The 19,841-nt window shown below is 35.5% G+C and overlaps 1 protein-coding gene across 4 annotated transcripts in view; it reads right to left on the bottom strand.

Annotated features, from left to right (window-relative positions):
• Positions 1-19,841, bottom strand: part of Mctp2 (multiple C2 and transmembrane domain containing 2) — a 160,734-nt gene that overhangs the window by 115,970 nt on the left and 24,923 nt on the right. For all 4 annotated transcript variants that reach the window (XM_026394055.2, XM_077799771.1, XM_077799772.1 and 1 more), the window contains exons 4-7: positions 10,983-11,125; positions 10,131-10,207; positions 9,509-9,620; positions 5,434-5,469 (exon numbers count right to left, since the gene is read on the bottom strand). In XM_026394055.2, coding sequence (XP_026249840.2) covers positions 5,434-5,469; positions 9,509-9,620; positions 10,131-10,207; positions 10,983-11,125 — 368 coding nt within the window. The remainder of the gene's footprint in view (positions 1-5,433; positions 5,470-9,508; positions 9,621-10,130; positions 10,208-10,982; positions 11,126-19,841) is intronic.

The raw sequence follows: 19,841 nt of genomic DNA, 5'->3' as shown, positions 1-19,841 counted from the left end.
AGCTTGGTATGTCCTAATTTCAAATTGGATGTTTATCTTGGAAAGGCTTCTATCTAACTTGTCCATAAAACAGCTCCACTTAGCTCTATGAGCTCTGTGAAAATGGAATCCAAAGCTGGTTATTAAGGGGGCCTAGAGATAGGTTCCATATGGCGGAACAGCATGGGAGGGCAAGGCTGAGGCCTATACAGGCGGGGCTTGGCTGGAGCTCCTGATCTATCCATGGACACTCGTTGCATTACACCATAACATCTGGATTATTGCTTGTAATGTCCCTGGGAAATATCCACTTTCCATCAAAGCCTTTATCTATCTCAGTCGGACTTTGAACATTTTAGTATTTAACGCAGTCGTGTTTGATCTGATGGACTTGTTCTCTGCTGTCCAATTTTTTTTTCCTCCTTCTGAAAGGCTGTATAGAAGAGAAATTTTTGTAGAATTCACAGATAGAAAAGGACACAAGACCTTTATTCTACTTATTTCACCCCAAATATTTCTGCAAATGCCACTATAAGGCTATGTCCAAAATAGTTTTGTTTGTGAGCCACATATTCTGTGTGTAATTTAAAGAAGTTTTTTTTTTTTTTTTAATTACTTTAACATTTCTCTTGCACCCTTGAGAGGTGTGCTGAGGCAGAAGGTATAACAGCAGAGTCTGTGGTTGGGGGCGGGGTGGGCCATTCTCGATGTGCTGTAACAGAGCCAGCTGGCAAAATCTTCTGTGTTCCGCTCTTTCTCCCCACAATAAATCGATTCATCTGCACTCACTCAGTTAGCTGAATTGCTCAGGTTTCCATATCTGTGCCCCCACCTATAAGTGAAATTTGTCATCTTAATGCAGCTGGGGATGTGAAAAGAGAGGAGATGACCCATCACAGGGGAAGCCCACTCTACCTGAACTGAACTGAAACAAGCACCAGGAGATAGAGCAAAGTTTCTGGGTCCTGACCCTAATTCCTCAGCAGACATAACAGATGAAATATAGTCCATCAGGGTTTTGTTATTTTTCACCTTCCTCCCAAGAGATCGGAACCTTTTGCTATTTCTGTGTTCATTCCATTCATGTGCACTCTTCCTCAGCGCCCATGCCATCATATCGACACCCACTCTTCTAAGAGAGAAAAAGTGATTTCCACGTAAAGCACACGGGTCGGCTATGAATAGTAGAAATAAGGCATGGTGTTCAGCTTATAAGCATACGGACTTGCATGAACATGAAACAACCTTGAAAATAGTCATTTGCCTCTGGGTTATGACAAACCATAGTCGAGGCAGAATGGGAAGAAGGAGACTGGGCCTAGAAGTATATACTATGCAACTTTCATTCACCTCAAGTAGTAAAAGGATTCACTTCCAAGGCCTCAAAAGTTTGTGACCTAGGAATACTTCATCAAAACAGTGAACATGCTGTATTCTAAAGACATATAAAATGGGCTATAGCTTAGCAACAGATATTATTTGGGCTATATGCTGACAGGCATAATGGGGAGATGGTGATATGGAGTCCAGTAGCCTAATTCTTTGGTGTGGCTAACAACAACAACAAAAAAACCCAGGGATGATGTAAGGACAACTCAGTACCTCCTATCTGTAACAAGTGGCAGAGAGGTTAGGAGCAAAGAAAGATCTAGAAAGAAAGGAGTAGAAACTGGTGTTGGCTCTGCAGCCATTGTTACAAGGTTACATTCATCTGTGCCAAACTCTTCAGCTGATGATGGTGACCAACACCAAAGAGTGATTATCCAGAATACTTCCTTACATATAACAAAATTCAAAAATGGGATGCAATGAGAAAAGACAGTGACTAGGGTGTATCTACAAGGTGCCAAATACTGGGCCAGTATCCTCTCAGTGATCAAAGATTAACAATATCAGTGTCCCATACTGCTAACACATCCTATATTGACTCTTATTATTTCGTTTTCAATGAAAACACATGCACAAAAAAAAAGTAAACTAAGCTTGTGAGAAAAATGAATGGTAAAGCAGGATTCCAGCTCTGCTGACCATTGCTTTGAAAAGCGAAGGGGAAACATGGGTCTATAAAAGCTTTCACTGAAATATTCCTTTCAAGTATTTTCAACATGTAAAACTACTGTTCCTTGTCAACAGCTTTTATAGCAAGACATGAGAAGATCCATACATCCAGGGAACAGGCTCTCAGACAAGACCTTCTCCAGCAGCTCTTTTACATCATCTGAAGAGGATCCTGTAGCCATAAATTGTAGAGCTGCACAAAAATCTTTGCATAAGGATAAAAAGAAAGCCTTTTAAATTTCCCACATGTGCATGAACACGGAAGATGAGATTTATATTTGTAGGTGAAAACTCTATCACAGTTCCAAGGACATAAATAATCTGTGTGTACAAAGACATTAGCTATAAAAGTTCTGTTTTAAATTTAATATTTTGAAATTATAAGGGACTGTCATCACTCAAGTTTTCCACTTAAAAATAAAAAAAGAGTTAACTAAGACAAGATTAAATAAATAGATAAGGATTATAAATATCCAATGACAGAATTTAGGACCAGGGAAATATTTTTAATGAAATTTCCTACCATTAAAAACTAGAAGAAAAAATGAAGGTCATGTGATCCAACAAGATTATCTTTTTGTTCTGACATCTAGGAAACTGAATGTTGTGTCCAAAGGCAATGATGTTAATCATCTAGTATTCGATTTTTGGGTTGTCCTAATTGTGTTTACATCTCTGTTCCATTTGTCTATTCTTCTCCTTTACTTAAAGTACTACAGAAACACCTTTACTTAAAGTATTTCAGAGTCCAGGACTGGCAACTCACAATCAAGCTACTGAAAGTGCAGAGCTGATATCTAAGCCGGGGTGTCTTCTTATGTTTTGCACAATAGGTACCTCCTCATTGCACCCTAATCCTAGCCCCACCCACAAGATCTAAGGACTCGCAGCCACAGCTGATGACCCACAAGGGCTACCCTTTCCTACACCTACAATTTGACTCCTACTATTCCAGTCTCCCACTTAATTCTCTAAATCAAATTCCCCATTCCCAATCAAATGCTAATTATAAAGACTTTTAGGTGAAACCTGTATCTATTTTTGAAGGCAATCTCTATATATTTCCTACATCAAAAGTGGGGCAGAATAGTAAGGAAACAGTAAAGAAGAGGGTATATCAAGATTCTTCCATTCAGCAATATCTGGGATGATACAAAATTATAAAGTTATGGGAAAAGAATCAATAATCTAAACAAAATTGCTCTAAGAATTACACTGAGGTTAAAAAAAGGCAATGATATTTTACACTAATCCACTATATCAGAACTGGTAAAATTTTATACTCCTAATGAAGTAATCTTCATGCAAATATTACTCAATATAAAAATCCTCAGAAAGAAACTTCTAGTTAAAAAATACCAAAAAGGCCAACTAGGATATTTTAACCACTTTTACAATATTAATCAGAGTGCCTACAGTTTTCATTGACTTGTTTTGATAAGCCAAAAAGGTATCTCAATTTTTTCTTTTAAAACTGCATACTCCCAGAAGCAAAACAATCAACATAACTATAAAAAGCCTTCACCAATCCATAACTTACATGTCAAAAATAAGATCACAAGAAGCTTTCAATGAACTTTATCCAGCTATGATCTTAACTAAGTATAAATACGAGGTTTGGGCATTTATTACATTCCTGAGCCCAGTATACAGAAGTCAAAATTCTGGAAACTACCATGATTTGGAGGAAAAAAAAAAAAAAAGACAACAACTCAGTTTTGAGACAAAACTCTGCAGTCTATATATAAATACTGCTCTCTGGATCCTCTGTTCCCTTCATATTTTTGATATCTTTATCCAAGCCGTCAACATGTTTTCTATCCCTCTTCATTCCTTTGGCCATTCTTCCATAACCTCTCCTATCCTCCCTAGACTCCAATATTCCCCAAGCTCACAATTTTTCTTTCTAGCCTTTATGTTCTTCAACAAACTGCCAGTGCTCTTCCACAGACCGAAGCTCCCTAACTAAAGATGGTTATTGATGTACAGTACCAGTGTTTTAGTGCGGCAGCAGAATCAATAAACGAGAAAATACTGCTTTGTCAGGTTTCAACAAAGCATTCTGGGAAACTTTACTGCTTTGGGTGGTTACAGAAATTCTTAATACAGAGAGCGAGAGCTGGGCTCCCTTTTGTGGTGAGAAATGATGTTCTTCTACCCTCTAGTGACTATAAAGGAATAAAGCAAAAGTTGGAGGAATTTTGAAGACAGTGTTGCACTATTATTTATCATCTCTTAAGTTTATTTTTAAAAAGAACAAGAGTGTAAGGAACCAGGCGAACTGGTAGGATAACAAATCACTTTATCATACTTATTCTAAAATGTTCAAAATGCAAAGCATTTTAGTAAATGCGTGTCAGAACTTTGGTTCCTTTGGATTTTTTAAAAATACAATGGATTATAATTGCTCTCCCTCTCACATACACACACCTATACACCACAGAATCTCTGACCTGGAGGTGCCACCAGTTTCAAATTCCTTACTTTACAAAGAAGTAGGCAACTAAGGTACATTAGGTTATAATTTAGAGATGTCACATGTGTATTCAGATATGTGGGTATATACATGTATACAGAGAGACTGTGCAGCTTCTTCCTGCCACCTGCAAACCACCCTACCACCATTCAGAAACTGAACTGAACAAACAGCTTGAAATATTGCATCATTTAATAGGAATTATTTTTTTATTGATTATTAATCTTTTAAAAGTAATAGAGGTGCTAAATTAAGCTATAAATACATTTTGGGTTTTGCTTATTTCTAAAATAACTTTTACACTTAGTCACCTAAGTTAAATTTTGCTAATTTGATAACAATTAATTATTAAATAATGCATTCCTACCTTGATACACTTATGCTTTTTCTAAATTAAATATTTATAAATTTTGCTTATAAAGATACTAGGAATGTAAAAACAAACAAAAGTATTATATGAAAAAATTTTTTAAAAGAAATTCTTACCAAAAAGTGACTTTTTCCAAAAAATGTGGAAACTTATAAAATATAGCATATATTCAGTCCTTTCAATCAATTATTACATTGCCCCTATAACATCAAAGCTGGTGTCAAGCTAATGGTAAATAACTTCCTAAAGGACTAAAATGAACCATGCTACATTATAAATAATCCAAGCTTAATGAAGTGTAAACTTCTAACATGGCCAATACATATAAAATGTCATCACTCCAAAAAGTGTAAGTTCAAACATCTGGATATGCCTTTATTTAATAAAATGTTAAAGGAACATTGTTCCTTTCTTATTCATTTTGGCAGTAAAAGGCAGAGAATGTGGTTACAAGTAAAGAATGGATAATATCAATTACATATACATCTGTATCTGTTACAAGCATAAAGTTTTAGTCAAATAATCTAAACAAAAAAACAAGGGTACTTACCTTGCTGGCACTCAGGCGCTTCCGATTTGACCATCGCTATGGATCATGTCCATTGAACATTGAACATGGCAAAATGAAAGAGAAACAAAATGGATAACAATGTAACCATATTATATTATATGGTGCAGATTACGTGCACATGAGTGATAACCAAATTTGGAAGGTACCATGAAAGTGCATTTGAGCAAACAGTAACAAAGAAAAATCACCACGTTTATGTTGTTGTGTTACATAATTTTCTCAAAGCATTTTGTATGCAAAGGCAATGACAGATGAATACTTTTCAATCTCTAGAAGTACATTTGTTCCTTATTTTTTTAAGAACTTAATCTTTATTTATTTGTTGTTATTTATTTGTCTTTTTTATGTGGTGCTGAGGATCGAACCCAAGGCTTCACCTGTTCTAGGCAAGTGAAACCCAAAACCTGTCCACATTTGTTCTTTAAGTTATCTTAAGACAGTATAACTTTATCTCTTAAAAAAAATTTCTCCTGTTTGAAATTTACAAATTTTACTACCAATGTTAGTTCATGATTAGGGGTCCAAGGTTTTGATAACACAAAACACAATTTTGTTCACTTTCATAGCTCATTCAATATGACACAACATTCAATACGACAGAAAAAATCCTAAATCATTATTGTCCAATTAATAAAAATGAGTCAATATAACTGTGTAGGAGGGTAGAAAAATTTTCTGAATAGCAAAAAACTTCACCCCTGTTATCTTCTGATCTCTCACTTGTCATTTGAAAGCTGCTAAATTTCATCTACAATTAAAATTCTCTCTCAGCAAAATCCTCTCATAACTTCTGTGACCATCCAGTACTTCAGAGCTCTACTCTGGCTGGTTAACCAGCTAACTGGATGTTAAAACTTGGATGAATTTGGGAGATTACAACTCAATTATGTATCTAATCGAGCAGACCCCATTTACTGATATGCTTAAGAAAAAAAATACCTTTAGGTAAATGACCTATCCACTTGGCCAATAATGTCTTCCCAATAAATGAGAATTAAAAAAAATATATTCTTTAAGGGAAACCCATTTACCCTCCATTGACCAGCAACTAGAACACAATGGTACAGAACTGACTTGAAAATATTCTTTGTGAATAAGGCTTTCCTTGGTGAAACAGGATTCAACATTTAGCACACGACATGGGGTTATGATAATACAATCAGGGTATTAAAATCAGGTTTCCTGGTATTTTCTCAACATGACAATGAATATTTTCACCCAATTCAAGCACCAAAATTAATTACCATCTTATAGGTACACAGGGCTCTTTAGCCCTTTGATGGATAATATGTCATTTGATTTTTATAATGATTATAAAAGACAAAATAGATCAGGATAAAAAGGGAAGTGACTGGTACTATTTGTTGACTTACTGCTGTGCTATGAAATACCACATATTGAATGTCTCTACAGCATGCCAAGCACCCTATTTGGTAACCTCAATCTTCATGACCATATGAAAGATACTCTTCTTATCCGTATTTCATACATAAGGAAACTGTAGCTCAGAAAGGTTAAATAATTCTGAGAATTTTACCAGAGCATTGGTGGTACTGGAGTTTAAACATGGGCAGTCAGATGACAGAGTCCATTATTTTAATTACAATCCTATTTTTTCAAAGGAAAGGAAAAAGCATATTTTTCTGTCTTCCAGTCTCTTCCAGCCAGAGCCTTACCTTCTGACTGTACCATGCTCACATATATTTAAATCCCTAGACACAATAGTAAATTTAAAAATATTGCATAGATGAAGGTTTTTGCCAGTGTGGTTCTAAAGCAACAAAAACCAACTCATGGTGTTGCAAAGAAAAAACAGGCACACGACTAGGAATTTAAACTGAAATTTCTCCAACAAAGTTTAATTTAAAATAATATTTAAGGACTGCAGGTTGTAGCTCTGTGGTAGAGAGCTTTCCAAGCATGCAAGAGGCTCTGGATTCCATCACCAGCACCGCAAGAAAGGAAAAAAAAAAAAAAAAAAGGAAATTTATAAATTACTTTGATCAAATAATCTAGTGCCCTCCAGTCCCAAGTGGTAGTCATGTCCACTTAAAAACTCTATGTAATATTTCCTTTAAATATGAACTTAAACTCAATGAAAACAACAAACATTTTCTTTTGTCTATTATACCCAAAGGGCCCATGACATGCACTGTAAGTTGAATAACCACATATGGCCTCCAATAAATTATGCTTCAATTAACTGTTCCTTGATAATATTTTGATCAAGTATACAAAAAAAAAACCAGTCAAAATAAATGCAAACAGGCAAGGTTTTCTCTGTTATAATATATCTATAAGAATATACAAAATAAATATATTGTACATCAACCCTTGCCAGGAAAAAAGAACAAGAATGGAAACAAGTGAGCAGAAAGTCTTAAAAATTCTTCAACACAAGGGATGGGGAAGGTCAAGTAAAAGGAAAGCCAACTATAGTGATATTCTTTGAGATGTTTCAGCAAAACAAATCTATACTGCATCTAATATTAATCGGCCCGCAATTTGAAATAAACTGAAACTGTCATGTCACTAAAATTCTAAATTTTAGCAATATTTATAAGTGTATTTTAAGAGCCAATATGACTGTTAAATATAATCAAATATACTACAGAAAAATTCACAAAAATAGTCATTTCAATACATAACTATTTTTATTGGGAAATCATCTAATTTTCAAAATACCTCTGAAGTATGTTAAAATTTTTTTAACAGATATATGTTAACAAATATACAACCATGTGGCAAATTATACTTATTTACATGGTATTTTATTCTAACCTAGTATCCAACTCAAGAAACCTATCACCTGCAGTACCATTGACATAGAAGAAGACTGAGAGGAAGTTAGAGAACAACACTCCATCACTACGTGAGTAAGGAAAAAGTTTATTTTTAGCATTAATAACACATTTTAACATCAAAGTATCAACTTTATTGATATCCTAAATGTGAATTGTGCCACATTTTTAAAAAGCAATTAATAGAGTTTTCTTCTGTTGCTGTCAAGTAAATTCTCACAAATAAGGAATTTAAATTTAAAGATCAAGAGTTCAGTTGACCCTCTGGCAATTAAAAGTTTAGTGTTCTAAAGCTGTCTTTATGATTTTCCTAGAAAATCATTCATGATATTTTTAATTAAATAAGTTACTTAAAAATTACTAGTTATGCCAAAACAAAAAGTTCTCTCCTTAAGCAAGTCACTGCCTCAATTCAAGAAACATTTTTAAAGGCATTATTATTAATAAGCTTCAGATTTTTACAGTGGATTCTGCACATGTGAAATTGTTATACATCTTACTCTTTTTCAAATAGGTATTTAGCTGGCTTTAATAATATCTTTCAAATAAATTAGCCAAAACTCATTTTGTCTTATTTTAATTCCTGGAATTATCATGCATAATCCCTAAAAATAAAATGACATTATGATTCTTATAAACAAATGTGCTCATAAGAAGAGTCTCAATTGATTCTATCTTGTGAAGTCTAATGTTTTGTTGATGTTATAGGAATCTTCAGTGGGTAGAACATTAATTAGAAATTTCAATGTAATAGACCAGAGAATATTAAAATTTGCATCTTTCTCAAAGCAGTACCAATAGTGCACTTAGTAGCTAAAGTTTATTAAAAAAAAAAAAGAGGAATGATGCAAATGTATACTCAATCACCTTAATAAAATGCAATCAATAATTAAATCCTGAGAACTGCTTTTCATGACAGAAAAATATCTCAGTTATCTGGGACCTAAAACACTACTACTAAATAATTGAAAGCATATTTTGTATGATAGTTATGAACATACCACATGTATCATGTAAGTTTTAATAACACTAATGCTAACCATATCCATAACTAAAATAGAGATTAATTTCTAAGTAGATTTTCTTTTCAGGATTTCAAAAGAGAAGATGTATATAACCACAGATAGGCACTTTAACTCTATGAAAATGTTTCCACTCCAAAAATCATCGTAAAAATGTCAGTTATCTGCAGCCCAGCAACCAAAGGACAATCACAATGACAAGTTTAAAAAGCACAAAAGGGTCACACTTACGTGTCTCTTGAAATCACCCTGTTTTACTACTAGGTTCAAATTCAACACAATCACTCCCATGTCATCTTCTAAACTGTTTGGATCTTCCAATTTTAAAATATGCTCAGTTGTTCTATGAGCCAAAAAAAGAAAAATAAATGTAGCACTTATTAACAGTAGCACTTACTGTTGTAGTTCATCAGGAGTTTAAAGTAAAAGTTTCCTTCTCCTGGAAAACTATTAGACACAATGCTAAAAAGGCCCTAAATTTAGTGATCGTAAACCAACCGGAAAAATTATTTGGAATTGTCTAACTCAACAGTTGGTTAACTTATCCCCCTCTCCTAACACCCAAATAAAATATACATGTTTGTTTTAAATTAGGTTAATGACCCTGAATATTAATGAATGAGCAAAACCCCATATACATTTTAGAATACATAATATATGACTTAGTGCCTGATTAACATTTGACATCTAGAAAGCAAGTCTCAGAAATTATGTTGAGAGTTATAACACTTTAAAGCACTCTTCCTGTCATTCATATTATTTTGTTATTTGATCTAAACAAGTACCATTTAACATCATCTTGAGTTCCTTCTAAAATTGCAGTAATGACATTTAAGATGTAAAACTACAATACCTGTTAAGTTCAAGATCACTGAGAATGATAAATGCAGAACCCATGAAATCAGATGTGGTTAAATCTCGATCATACACCTACAAAAGGCAGAGGCCAGTTAATGCACGTGAAAATGGTAATAAACCAATCAAGTTTATTAAATGATTAACAAATGCAATAGGCTAGAAATTTTGAAATCCACCTTTCAGATCTTAAAATAATCCACCCAGTATAGGTAAAGAAAAATTTAGCCAAGCCTATTCAGAGAACAAAATTATCCAGTATTGCCCATTTTGCCTACACATGGACCAAACAATAGTAGAAAAGACTTTCAAGTCGTATGCATATGAATTAAAATGCTACGCACAATGTACCGCTCTCTTTAGTTTAAATGGCCTCTCATTAAAATTTAGTATTTTCCATGGTGAGTAGATCTGCCAATTAAATAAGAAATTTGCTAAATATTCTATAGCAATCCCATTCTGCACTCAACTCATGCAGTGTTAACCCAGATGTTAGAGCAATTGATGCTTGCACCCAGTAGCTTGAAACTCTATTAAGTATAAAGTTAGTCCTAATGAGAAAGGCTTTAGTACCTGTCACCGTTGCACTACCAGTAATAATTCTTCCACATTCAGTAAATTTGAATACAATCAATGGAGATATTATTTTCACTCTGATTTGCTATAGAGCCTCTCTCATTGATTTGAGAGAAACATAAAGTTTCTGCTAATGGTATAAAGAATTCATTCTCTATCATTAATACCCAGCCTTGAAGATTAATAAGGGCAAGTTAACTTTTAAGAAGTCATGGAAAAACTACTGAGAAATATTTCTACTAGAGGAGGAGATTTGAAAAGCATCTATGATTACCTTCACCCGCAGCTTTTGATCAAGGCTTTGTATTGGCAACACAACTATCTCATCCCAAATTGGGTTTAAGTTCTTATATATGACCTTGCTTTTGTACAGCGTCTTCCCATTCAGCTTAAATTTCACATATGGATCACTTGTGCCTTTAAAAGAGAAAGAACAAGACAGAAGTTTTAACATCCAGGTTTAAGTCTAGAATCTCTATTAAGTAAAGATGCTTCCCACAGTCCCCAGGCTCAAAGCAGTCTACCAAGCAACACCCAGAACAAACATCTCCTTGCATAGAGAAAGAAGGCCCCAGAAAAATAAAAAAAAAAAAAAAATGGGGGAGTGAATGACTAATTCCCCTTTGCCTTTACAGTCAGAATACCAATGGGTTCCCTGAGCTTTTTCTGTTTGGTTTCATTGTGGATACATCATTCCTCCCCTCCCTACCCACAAAAATTCCAGAAATCAACATCAGTGTCAGGAGTCATGGGGAGAAGCCCACCCCTCCTAGGGATAGCAGAGAGTCACTGAAAAGGGAAAAAAAAAATGTTTCAAATATTTAGCCAGATGGCTGCTTCGACAGAACCCCATACTTTGAAATATAATCATAATAAATCAATCTCCAGTACCAGTGGCTCAAAAGATGGGGCAATGGGACTCAGACTGGATCTGGGGACGTAGAGATTAAAACAACAGAGTTGCCATTCTCTGTGCATCCAGGCACCTGCACAACAGCAGAGAGCATTGTTTGCCCCCTGCCAGGGGAACTCCAGTCAGCCAGGCCCTCAGCTGGCCTCAGCCCTGACACTGCTGACCTGCTGGGTCCTTCCCAGGGGCTGTGAAATGGACACCAAAAGGGAAGAATAATGTCCCTCCAGTTACTGCGCTCAAAGCAAAATGAAGGGCAATGGCAGATCCTCTTCCATAGTTTTCAGATCAATTGAGAGGAAAGAAAAAAAAAAAAAAAACAGGCTTTAGACATAACATGTGAATTACGTGCTGTGTCCGTGTGTTACATGCATAGGCACCATCGTACAGTGCCTGGGATATGCTAGTTCATTAATACCTGAGGAAAAGCAAAAAAAAAAAAAAAAGGCACAAATGAATGAAAAATCAATGAGGGGATAGATGAAGATCATCTGAAAATGCTATAAAGAAGAAATTCAAATTTGAGGTATTGTAGTTCATTCTGAAGCACAGCACTATGAACAGGTATATGAATACCAACAATCTACCCCAAGTGGCTTGGACAGAGAAGATAGGTCCCCAGAAATATTTACTGAAATGAATTTCTAATATCAAAGTGGAGCAAAAATTATGTAAGAATAAAAATTATCGATTAGGTTACTCTGGCCCAAGCATTTATAGAATTTTTTAAAAAACTTTTTAAAGTTGTTGATAGACCTTTATTTTATTTACTTATATGCAGTACTGAGAATCTGACCCAGTGCCTCACAAATGCTAAGCAAGTGCACTACCGCTGAGCCCCAGCCCCAGCATTGTTAATACCCATCATTAATTAATTGAATTATTTTTCAGGTCCTTTTGTGTTTTTATTTGGCCCCATATTAAAAATTACTTTAAAAAAATGTTTCCCAACGATTTTAGCTGAAAGTAACATCACTATAGAGGAAGAGAGGTGGGGAAAGGAGATGTCCTGGGAATAATTGCTCGAATTATGTTATATATATGTACAGATATGGCCTAACAAATCCCACTATTAAGTACAATCATAATGCACCAATGAAAGAAAGTTTTAATAGGTATACCAAGGTACAATCTGAAAAGTCAGCCTTCCAGCATAACAAGGCTACTACTAACTTTTTTTCTTCCTTTTATTATGCTGGGGATGGAACCCAGGGCCTCTCAGATGCCAAGTAAATGCTCTACCACTGAGTGATTCCCCAGCCTCCAGGATACTAACAAAAGAAATTAAGCTATAGATACATGTATATATTCAACTCTCACATTTTAAGTTTGGCAACACAGAATATGGGTAGAAGCCCAGTTCCTCTGATTTGAAACTTGGGCACACACACAACATGTTGAGCAGCAGCTCTTAGAGGGATAGTGAAAATAAATGCATTCACAGTCATTCAGTGGAATTTTCAGTAGCGAGTGAGCAACCCGCCCACCCGCCTCCCTTTAACAGTCCAAGAGAAATCCTCTGGCTAGCCAGACTTTAACAATCATTCTGATATATATATATATATATATATATATATATATATATATATATATATATATATATATATATATATATATGGTGGAAAACTATAATAAAAAGAGGCCTTTAATTAAATGAAATTGCCACTCTGGGATCAGGCCTTCATGCTTGTCAGCGTACTCTCAAAATAAACATCTCAAAACTCGGCCTCCGTGGTGTCACTTTCTCACAGGCAAGGCATACTGGGTAATCCCCAGGCATCTTGACAGCTACATAATGTTCAAACTGTTTCACGGGTGAATGGCGGCAGTTGCGTGAAAGAAAATATTAATGTCTGGAATTAATAGAAAAAAGGACCTGGGTTTACAAAGCCAAACAAGGAAGAGGGTGTCAAGTTAGTGCAGCGTTAATTGTTAGGGAAAATTTGAGAAAGGAAGGGAGCGCATGGTGATTTTCTCTCTTGGAGCCTAAGTGCCTCACTGTCAGGGAAGTGACATCTCAACTAGGCAGGTTCTGAAAAGAGGGTCGGCTGCTCAGGAATGCAACTCCCAGATTATACAAATGATGAGATGACACCTGAATGGGTGGACTTTAACCTTGTTTGCTGGGAGCTTCCTACACAATGAGGCTCTTGTGGTAGTTGGTATTGTGGGTGGAGAAGGATGGGAGTTAGCCCAGAGACAGGGTCTCCATGTAGGCGCTGCTCCCAATTCTGCCACATGAGCCTGATTGAGTCTCAAAAACTCAGAATATCAAGATGTCCAGAATCCATGGCCTGAGTGTCCTTCTCTTTTTAAAAACACTGGCTGCTGGGCAGAGTGGTACACACCTATAACCTCAGGAAAGGAGAGGCAGGAGGATGGTGAGTTTGAGGCCAATCTCAGCAATTTAGAAACCCCCTAGTCTCAAAATAAAATTAAAAAGGGCTGAGGATGTGGTTCAGTGCTTAAGGGCCCCTGGGTTTAATCCTTGGTACCAAAAAAAAAAAAAAAAAAAAAAATCACTTTGGCTTCCATATCTACCAGTTCTGTATCTGTAGAGTCAATCAATCATGAATGAAAAATATTTGAAAATAAAATGCATAAACTGCATCTGTACTGAACAAGTGAAAACTTTCTTTCCTTGTCATTATTCCCTAAACAATGCAGCATAACACCTCTTGACATAGCATTTATGATAGTTATTATAAGTAATCCAGAGATTATTTAAAGTACATGGGAGGATGCATATGTAAGTTATATACAAATATGATGACATTTTATATGAAAGATTTGAATTCCATGGATTCTGTTACCTGCCAGGGTCCTGGAACCAATTCCCTGTAGACGTCTAGTGATGAATGTAGATACTGAGAGAAATTGATGGCTAGTCATTGGTCCTCCAAAAATGCTGCACCTATTCCTGCTCCTGACACCAGGCAGGACAGTTCTTTTCTGTGTTCAGGATACTGACATTACTACCAATGGCCATATCTTGCTTGGCACTGAGCCTGTCAGGCAGCTCACATCACATCTGAGCTTGGCTCTGTGCTAGGCATTCTGGGAGGTTTCTGAGGTACAACACTCCCACATCCTGCTCCTCTGTTCCTGATAGCAGCAGACACCCCGTAACAGAATACCAAGTCACAGAGTGACTGTCCAGGTAGAACTGAACAAGATAGGGGTTATGCTAGTTCATGTGCAGGAAACATGATTTTCAGCTCAGATATCAGTGGAGACTGAACTAAAGGACATGAGAGTTAAAATGAATGGGTGTAAACTTGCACAGAAGGACTGAGATCACTCCAGTAGGAGGTACTGGCACTTAGAAGGAGGTAGGGAGGGGACCCAAAATGAATGGAGACGTATGGTACCAAGCAAGCAGTCCATTGGATCCAGAAGTTAAAGTAGAAAAATATAATGAGAAAGTTTAACAGGCAGGTTCACATCAGAGGCCCAAGGGCACTAAAAAAATTAAAAAGAAGATTATCTATTATTCAGCAAGAATTACAGGTGTTTTATTTCCTGTACTACTTTTCTATTTTTAAAAAATAAAAGTAATATGTGCACAAAACCCTGAAAGGTATGAAATGAAAATTCAGTACCCTATTACTCTTCCCTGATTCTGTTTGTCTGATGTGCTCACCATAAACAGTTTTATGGGAATTTTAGGGAGAAAAAAAAAAACACAAGAATTTGTGTTTTCACAGTAATAATGTACCTTGGAGTTCTTTTCATATTAGCAATTTATGTTGCTGGGATTTATGTTGTTGTTGCTGTTGTTGTTTTTTAAATAACTTAGCATTTGGTTTTATCAATTTATTTAACTAATCACTAAAAAATGGATATTTACATCACTTTCTCTTTTTTTACTGATACAGCAATATTGCAATCATCATTCTTGCATAACTATAAGTTCAAAGGTGATTATATTAAAAAGAAAGATTTAATACTGGAACTGTTGGACAAATGAAAATGTGCCATTTTGTTTCTGACACATATTATCAAATTGTTTTCTAACGTTTAGCAAATTTATACTCCCACCAGTAGTATATATTTTTTTATTTGTTTCTTATCTTGTTTACCAACTTTGGATATTATAGGTTTTTATTTCTAACCAATGGCACATGAAAAACTTGCTATCTCCATATTCCTCTATCTTTAACATTTTCAGGATCTTTCATATTTCATATTTCATATTTTAGAAATAAAATATTTCATATTTTAGTTAACTGTATTCGTATTTCTCCATCAGTGAAATTCTTGTTCTTATCTTTTGGCAATTTTTCAATGGGCTCATGGTTTGTCTTTGGCTTACAGGTTTGGAGGAGCCCTTCACCATGGAAATCAGTTATTGAATATAAATCTTGTCAAACTTTATTTTAACTTACTATTGGCAAGGTTAAGTTCATTTTTATTTAGTCAAATATACCATTTTTAAAAAAACTTGTGGCTTTGTTATTTAACATCCTGCTTAGAAGCAATTTTCCCACTACAAGATTTCAAATTAATTCAGCCATGTTACTTTCCATTTGTTCTGGTGTTGTTGATGTTGTTGTTGTTGTTGTTGTTGTTGTTGCTGCTGCTGCTGCTACTGCTGCTGCTGTTCTTGTTGTTTTTAACACTTAGGCCTTTGGTCCATCTGAAATTATTTTAGTATGAACAGCAACAGCGAAGGAAATTCAGGTTCACTCATGAGTAGGAGAGTAAAATGATCAGAGCCAAGCATTACAATTATAAATCTGGCAGCAGCTCATAATTTAGAATGAAGAAGAAAGAGGATAAAACAAAGAAACCTAGCAGCTGAGATACACAGTAGATTGTTGAAGACTGAGGAGGACGCTGGACCTAGACCACAAGAGGTGGCCATCCAGGGTTTCACCAAGTGCCATCCAAACAACCTCATCTGCAGAGATGCTCTGCAGACTGAAAGAGGTATACCATCATAGCCATTGGCAAAAGCTGCCTGATATTTTCTTGCTTGGAACTTATACAATGTATAATAAAATTTTTTTAAAAATGAAACTCTGCTAAGAAATCCAGTAAGACAAACAAACAGCTTAAAACTTTTTCACTCTCTATATCAGAAAATATTGTTGAAACATAGAGAATGTTACATGGAGAATTGATGAATGTAATGTTAAACTCACCAAATCAGTTTCTGGAAGGGAAGATATGAATGGTGGACCATAAACAGGATGAATGAATGAATATACCCTCTGAGGTTAGATGGACATGGTAGGTGCAAATCCCCAGCCTTCCTTCCAGGAACTGTGTAACTGCGGACCATTGACTAGATTTCCCTGTACTACACTGTCTTCACCTATAAGATGGAAATCTGCGAATCTCAAAGGGTTATCTCAAGAGCTTAACAGACTTATACACTTCAATGACGGCAGGCTCCAGCCATTTGCTTAGAATGCTTCTTAGTAAGGGCTACTGTTTCTAGTATCACTGCTCAATTAAGTTAAAAAGGAAGAGAGTGCATAACCATTTAAGTAGTACTAATATTCACTTGCTTTATTTTAATGTCGAGGATAACACCCACTGCTAATTTTCTCTATAATGTTCCATTATTGCCATCTCTAAAGGCATGAAATTTATATCACTTTCCTTTCCATAAGTTGGATAGAACATTTTTTATCTTATACATTTCTCACAGGGATTCAGGTGATTTGAAAATTTTTCTATCAAACAATTTTAACTCCCCTATAAGGAAATAGCTGTATTAAAACTAAAAATTTCTAAGTCCTCATGAACACTGGCTACTTCCCTACCTGAAGTCCTGGGGTTACTCACTGAGAATTTCAGAGCAAAGTGGAGATAAAACCTGATTAAAAAACTGGGCTGCTTCATTAAGATACAGGACAATGCAGGTCTGCCATCAGGAGGGAGTCACTAGGAACCAGAGAACTTGAGCATTTTATTCTCCTTTTGGCTTTATCATCCTTAGAGGTTTTTATTACATTATGGGTGCAATGAAAAATTGGCCAGTATCAATAAAAGAAGTCATAAACAGAATGCCACATTGAATAGCTCAGGAAAACCACTGTGATATGCAAATAAAATACAAATAATACACCTCGAATTACAAGCAACTTCTCTTTGTGGTTTCTGATATAATAACTCATGGCTATTATGTCAAAAGCAAAATCAAGATATGGTTAAAGAAAAAAGAGCTAAGGAGGAATGAAAATTCCTACCACCTAAGAAAAGCTTAGTGCTGATGTTTATTTACACTTTACACACTTATACACATACACATACACACACACACACACGCACTCTTTTCACAAAAACAAATTGGCCTTCAGACAGTTTTATTTGTCTGCTTTCTTCAGTCAATAATATCAGTTTTTTTTCCATGCCCATAAATATATTTCCATGACTCAGTTTAAATATCTGCACATATATATATGAAAACTCACTATATAATGTAATTTCTAAACACTAGCATTTATAATTTAAACTAAAAATCCATTATTTTAAATAGAAAAGCATTATTTGTAAATAAACTACTTCTTGGCCATCAGCAAAGCTCACGTGCCAAGTTATAAAATTTAGAACTTGCAATTTCTCTGAAATAAAAGCACACTTTAGCTAGTTTAATTGCATGTATCTCTTAAAGGAGTCAATTGTTCATTAAAAAAAAATCACCATTTTAAATATGAAGTTCACATTTGGCAACATCTGGTAAATTTCTTCAATAGAGTTTAAAATTTCAGATTAAAGTAATTCAACAATTATTCACTAAGTCTTTACGGAAAATATGAACTCATCGCATAAACAGTATATGCAAATATAAACAGTGTAAACCTGACTTTGTCTTATCTTCCAGGGCCAGAGTAACAAGGGATGGTTCATTCTATTTATATGAACACATTCAGAATGTTCTGAATATCCACACCTGTTTAGGATCCTTCCTCCTTGCCAGAAAAAAAACTGAGCTGCTTTTACATGGGAGCCCTAAGTTCTTGCTTTCTTTGAAGTTAGCTAAATAACAGAGCCAGACTTGACTTTGAGAGAAGGGAAACAAAGGCAGTGCTGATTTTTGCACAGGGGCTGCTGCCCTCTCTCTGGCAGTTAGGCTAAGACATCCTGATGGAGTAATGTCCTCCTGCTGTATTCTTTTCTGACCTCTTCAGAAACGATAATGGACATTATGGAAACACAGAGGTCATTTTCCCTTAATTATATAAGGAGATTTTCCTATGGAGAGTAAAATCTATACTGCTTAAGTTATTGGCAGATTTCTAACCTAACACAAGTCCCAGCTAAATTATATCCCCTCCATATATGATGTATCAAAGTGCATAAATGCATTCTACTGTCAAGTATAACTAATTAAAACCAATTTAAAAATTAATAATAAAAAAGAAGTCCCAGCTAGTTTTTTTGTTTTGTTTTGTTTTTTCATTCAGGTTAAATGAGGGCACACACACATTCCCAGCTAGGCCCTGTCCCATCCTTCCATAGCTGGCAGCTTGATGCGTCTAGGAGCTGATTTTAATTACCAATTTCAGGATTGTTTCTTCCCCAACCTTGTGCTGGACTCACCCTCTTTGCTTCGCTACTCAACACACCCTAATCGAACTATTTTGAAACTATCTCCCAACTATGTTTGACTTCTCCCCTCTAAGAGGACTCCCAATGCAAAAAAAATATCTCAGTGGTACCTTGAGCCAGAATTGTCCCTGGGGGAATCCTGCGATGCTGTAGCTCCAGGCAATTTTGAAAAAATCCACTTTACTGACAGATTTTTCCAAAGACCAACTTACAGTGGAATCAATGATCTGAAATTTTCAATTTTATCAAAACTTGCTTTGACAAGTTTAGAAAAGTTTATGGAAACATATATGGAAGAAAAAGCAGATTATAAGGAAGCCCTGGGGAACTAGGCACTGAGGTTCTCCTAGGGCTTCTGGATTATCTACCTGCACCATGGCCTCCCCCAAACTTCCTCAGAACTCCCCATCACCACTGCAGACTCCCTCACCCCTTTCTGTAAGTCCCCTCCCCACCCGACTTCCCCTTAGTACCTTCTGTTTTTCTTTCCTTAGGCGTCTCCTTTTGGGGCTCTGCAGTCTAGGCTATCATGTGCTCTGTTTCTTCTTGTTTTTTTTTTTTTTGGCATAAAAAATTAAATCTTGTTGAATTGCTACTTTTGTTATGTATTCATAAAGCATCAATGATGTGAGCCAGAACTCCATGAAAGGTATTTTTAAA

The sequence above is a fragment of the Urocitellus parryii genome, chromosome 6 (assembly GCF_045843805.1).
Source record: "Urocitellus parryii isolate mUroPar1 chromosome 6, mUroPar1.hap1, whole genome shotgun sequence".
NCBI classification, from domain to species: domain Eukaryota; kingdom Metazoa; phylum Chordata; class Mammalia; order Rodentia; family Sciuridae; genus Urocitellus; species Urocitellus parryii.
This window is presented reverse-complemented; position numbering and strand designations above follow the sequence as displayed.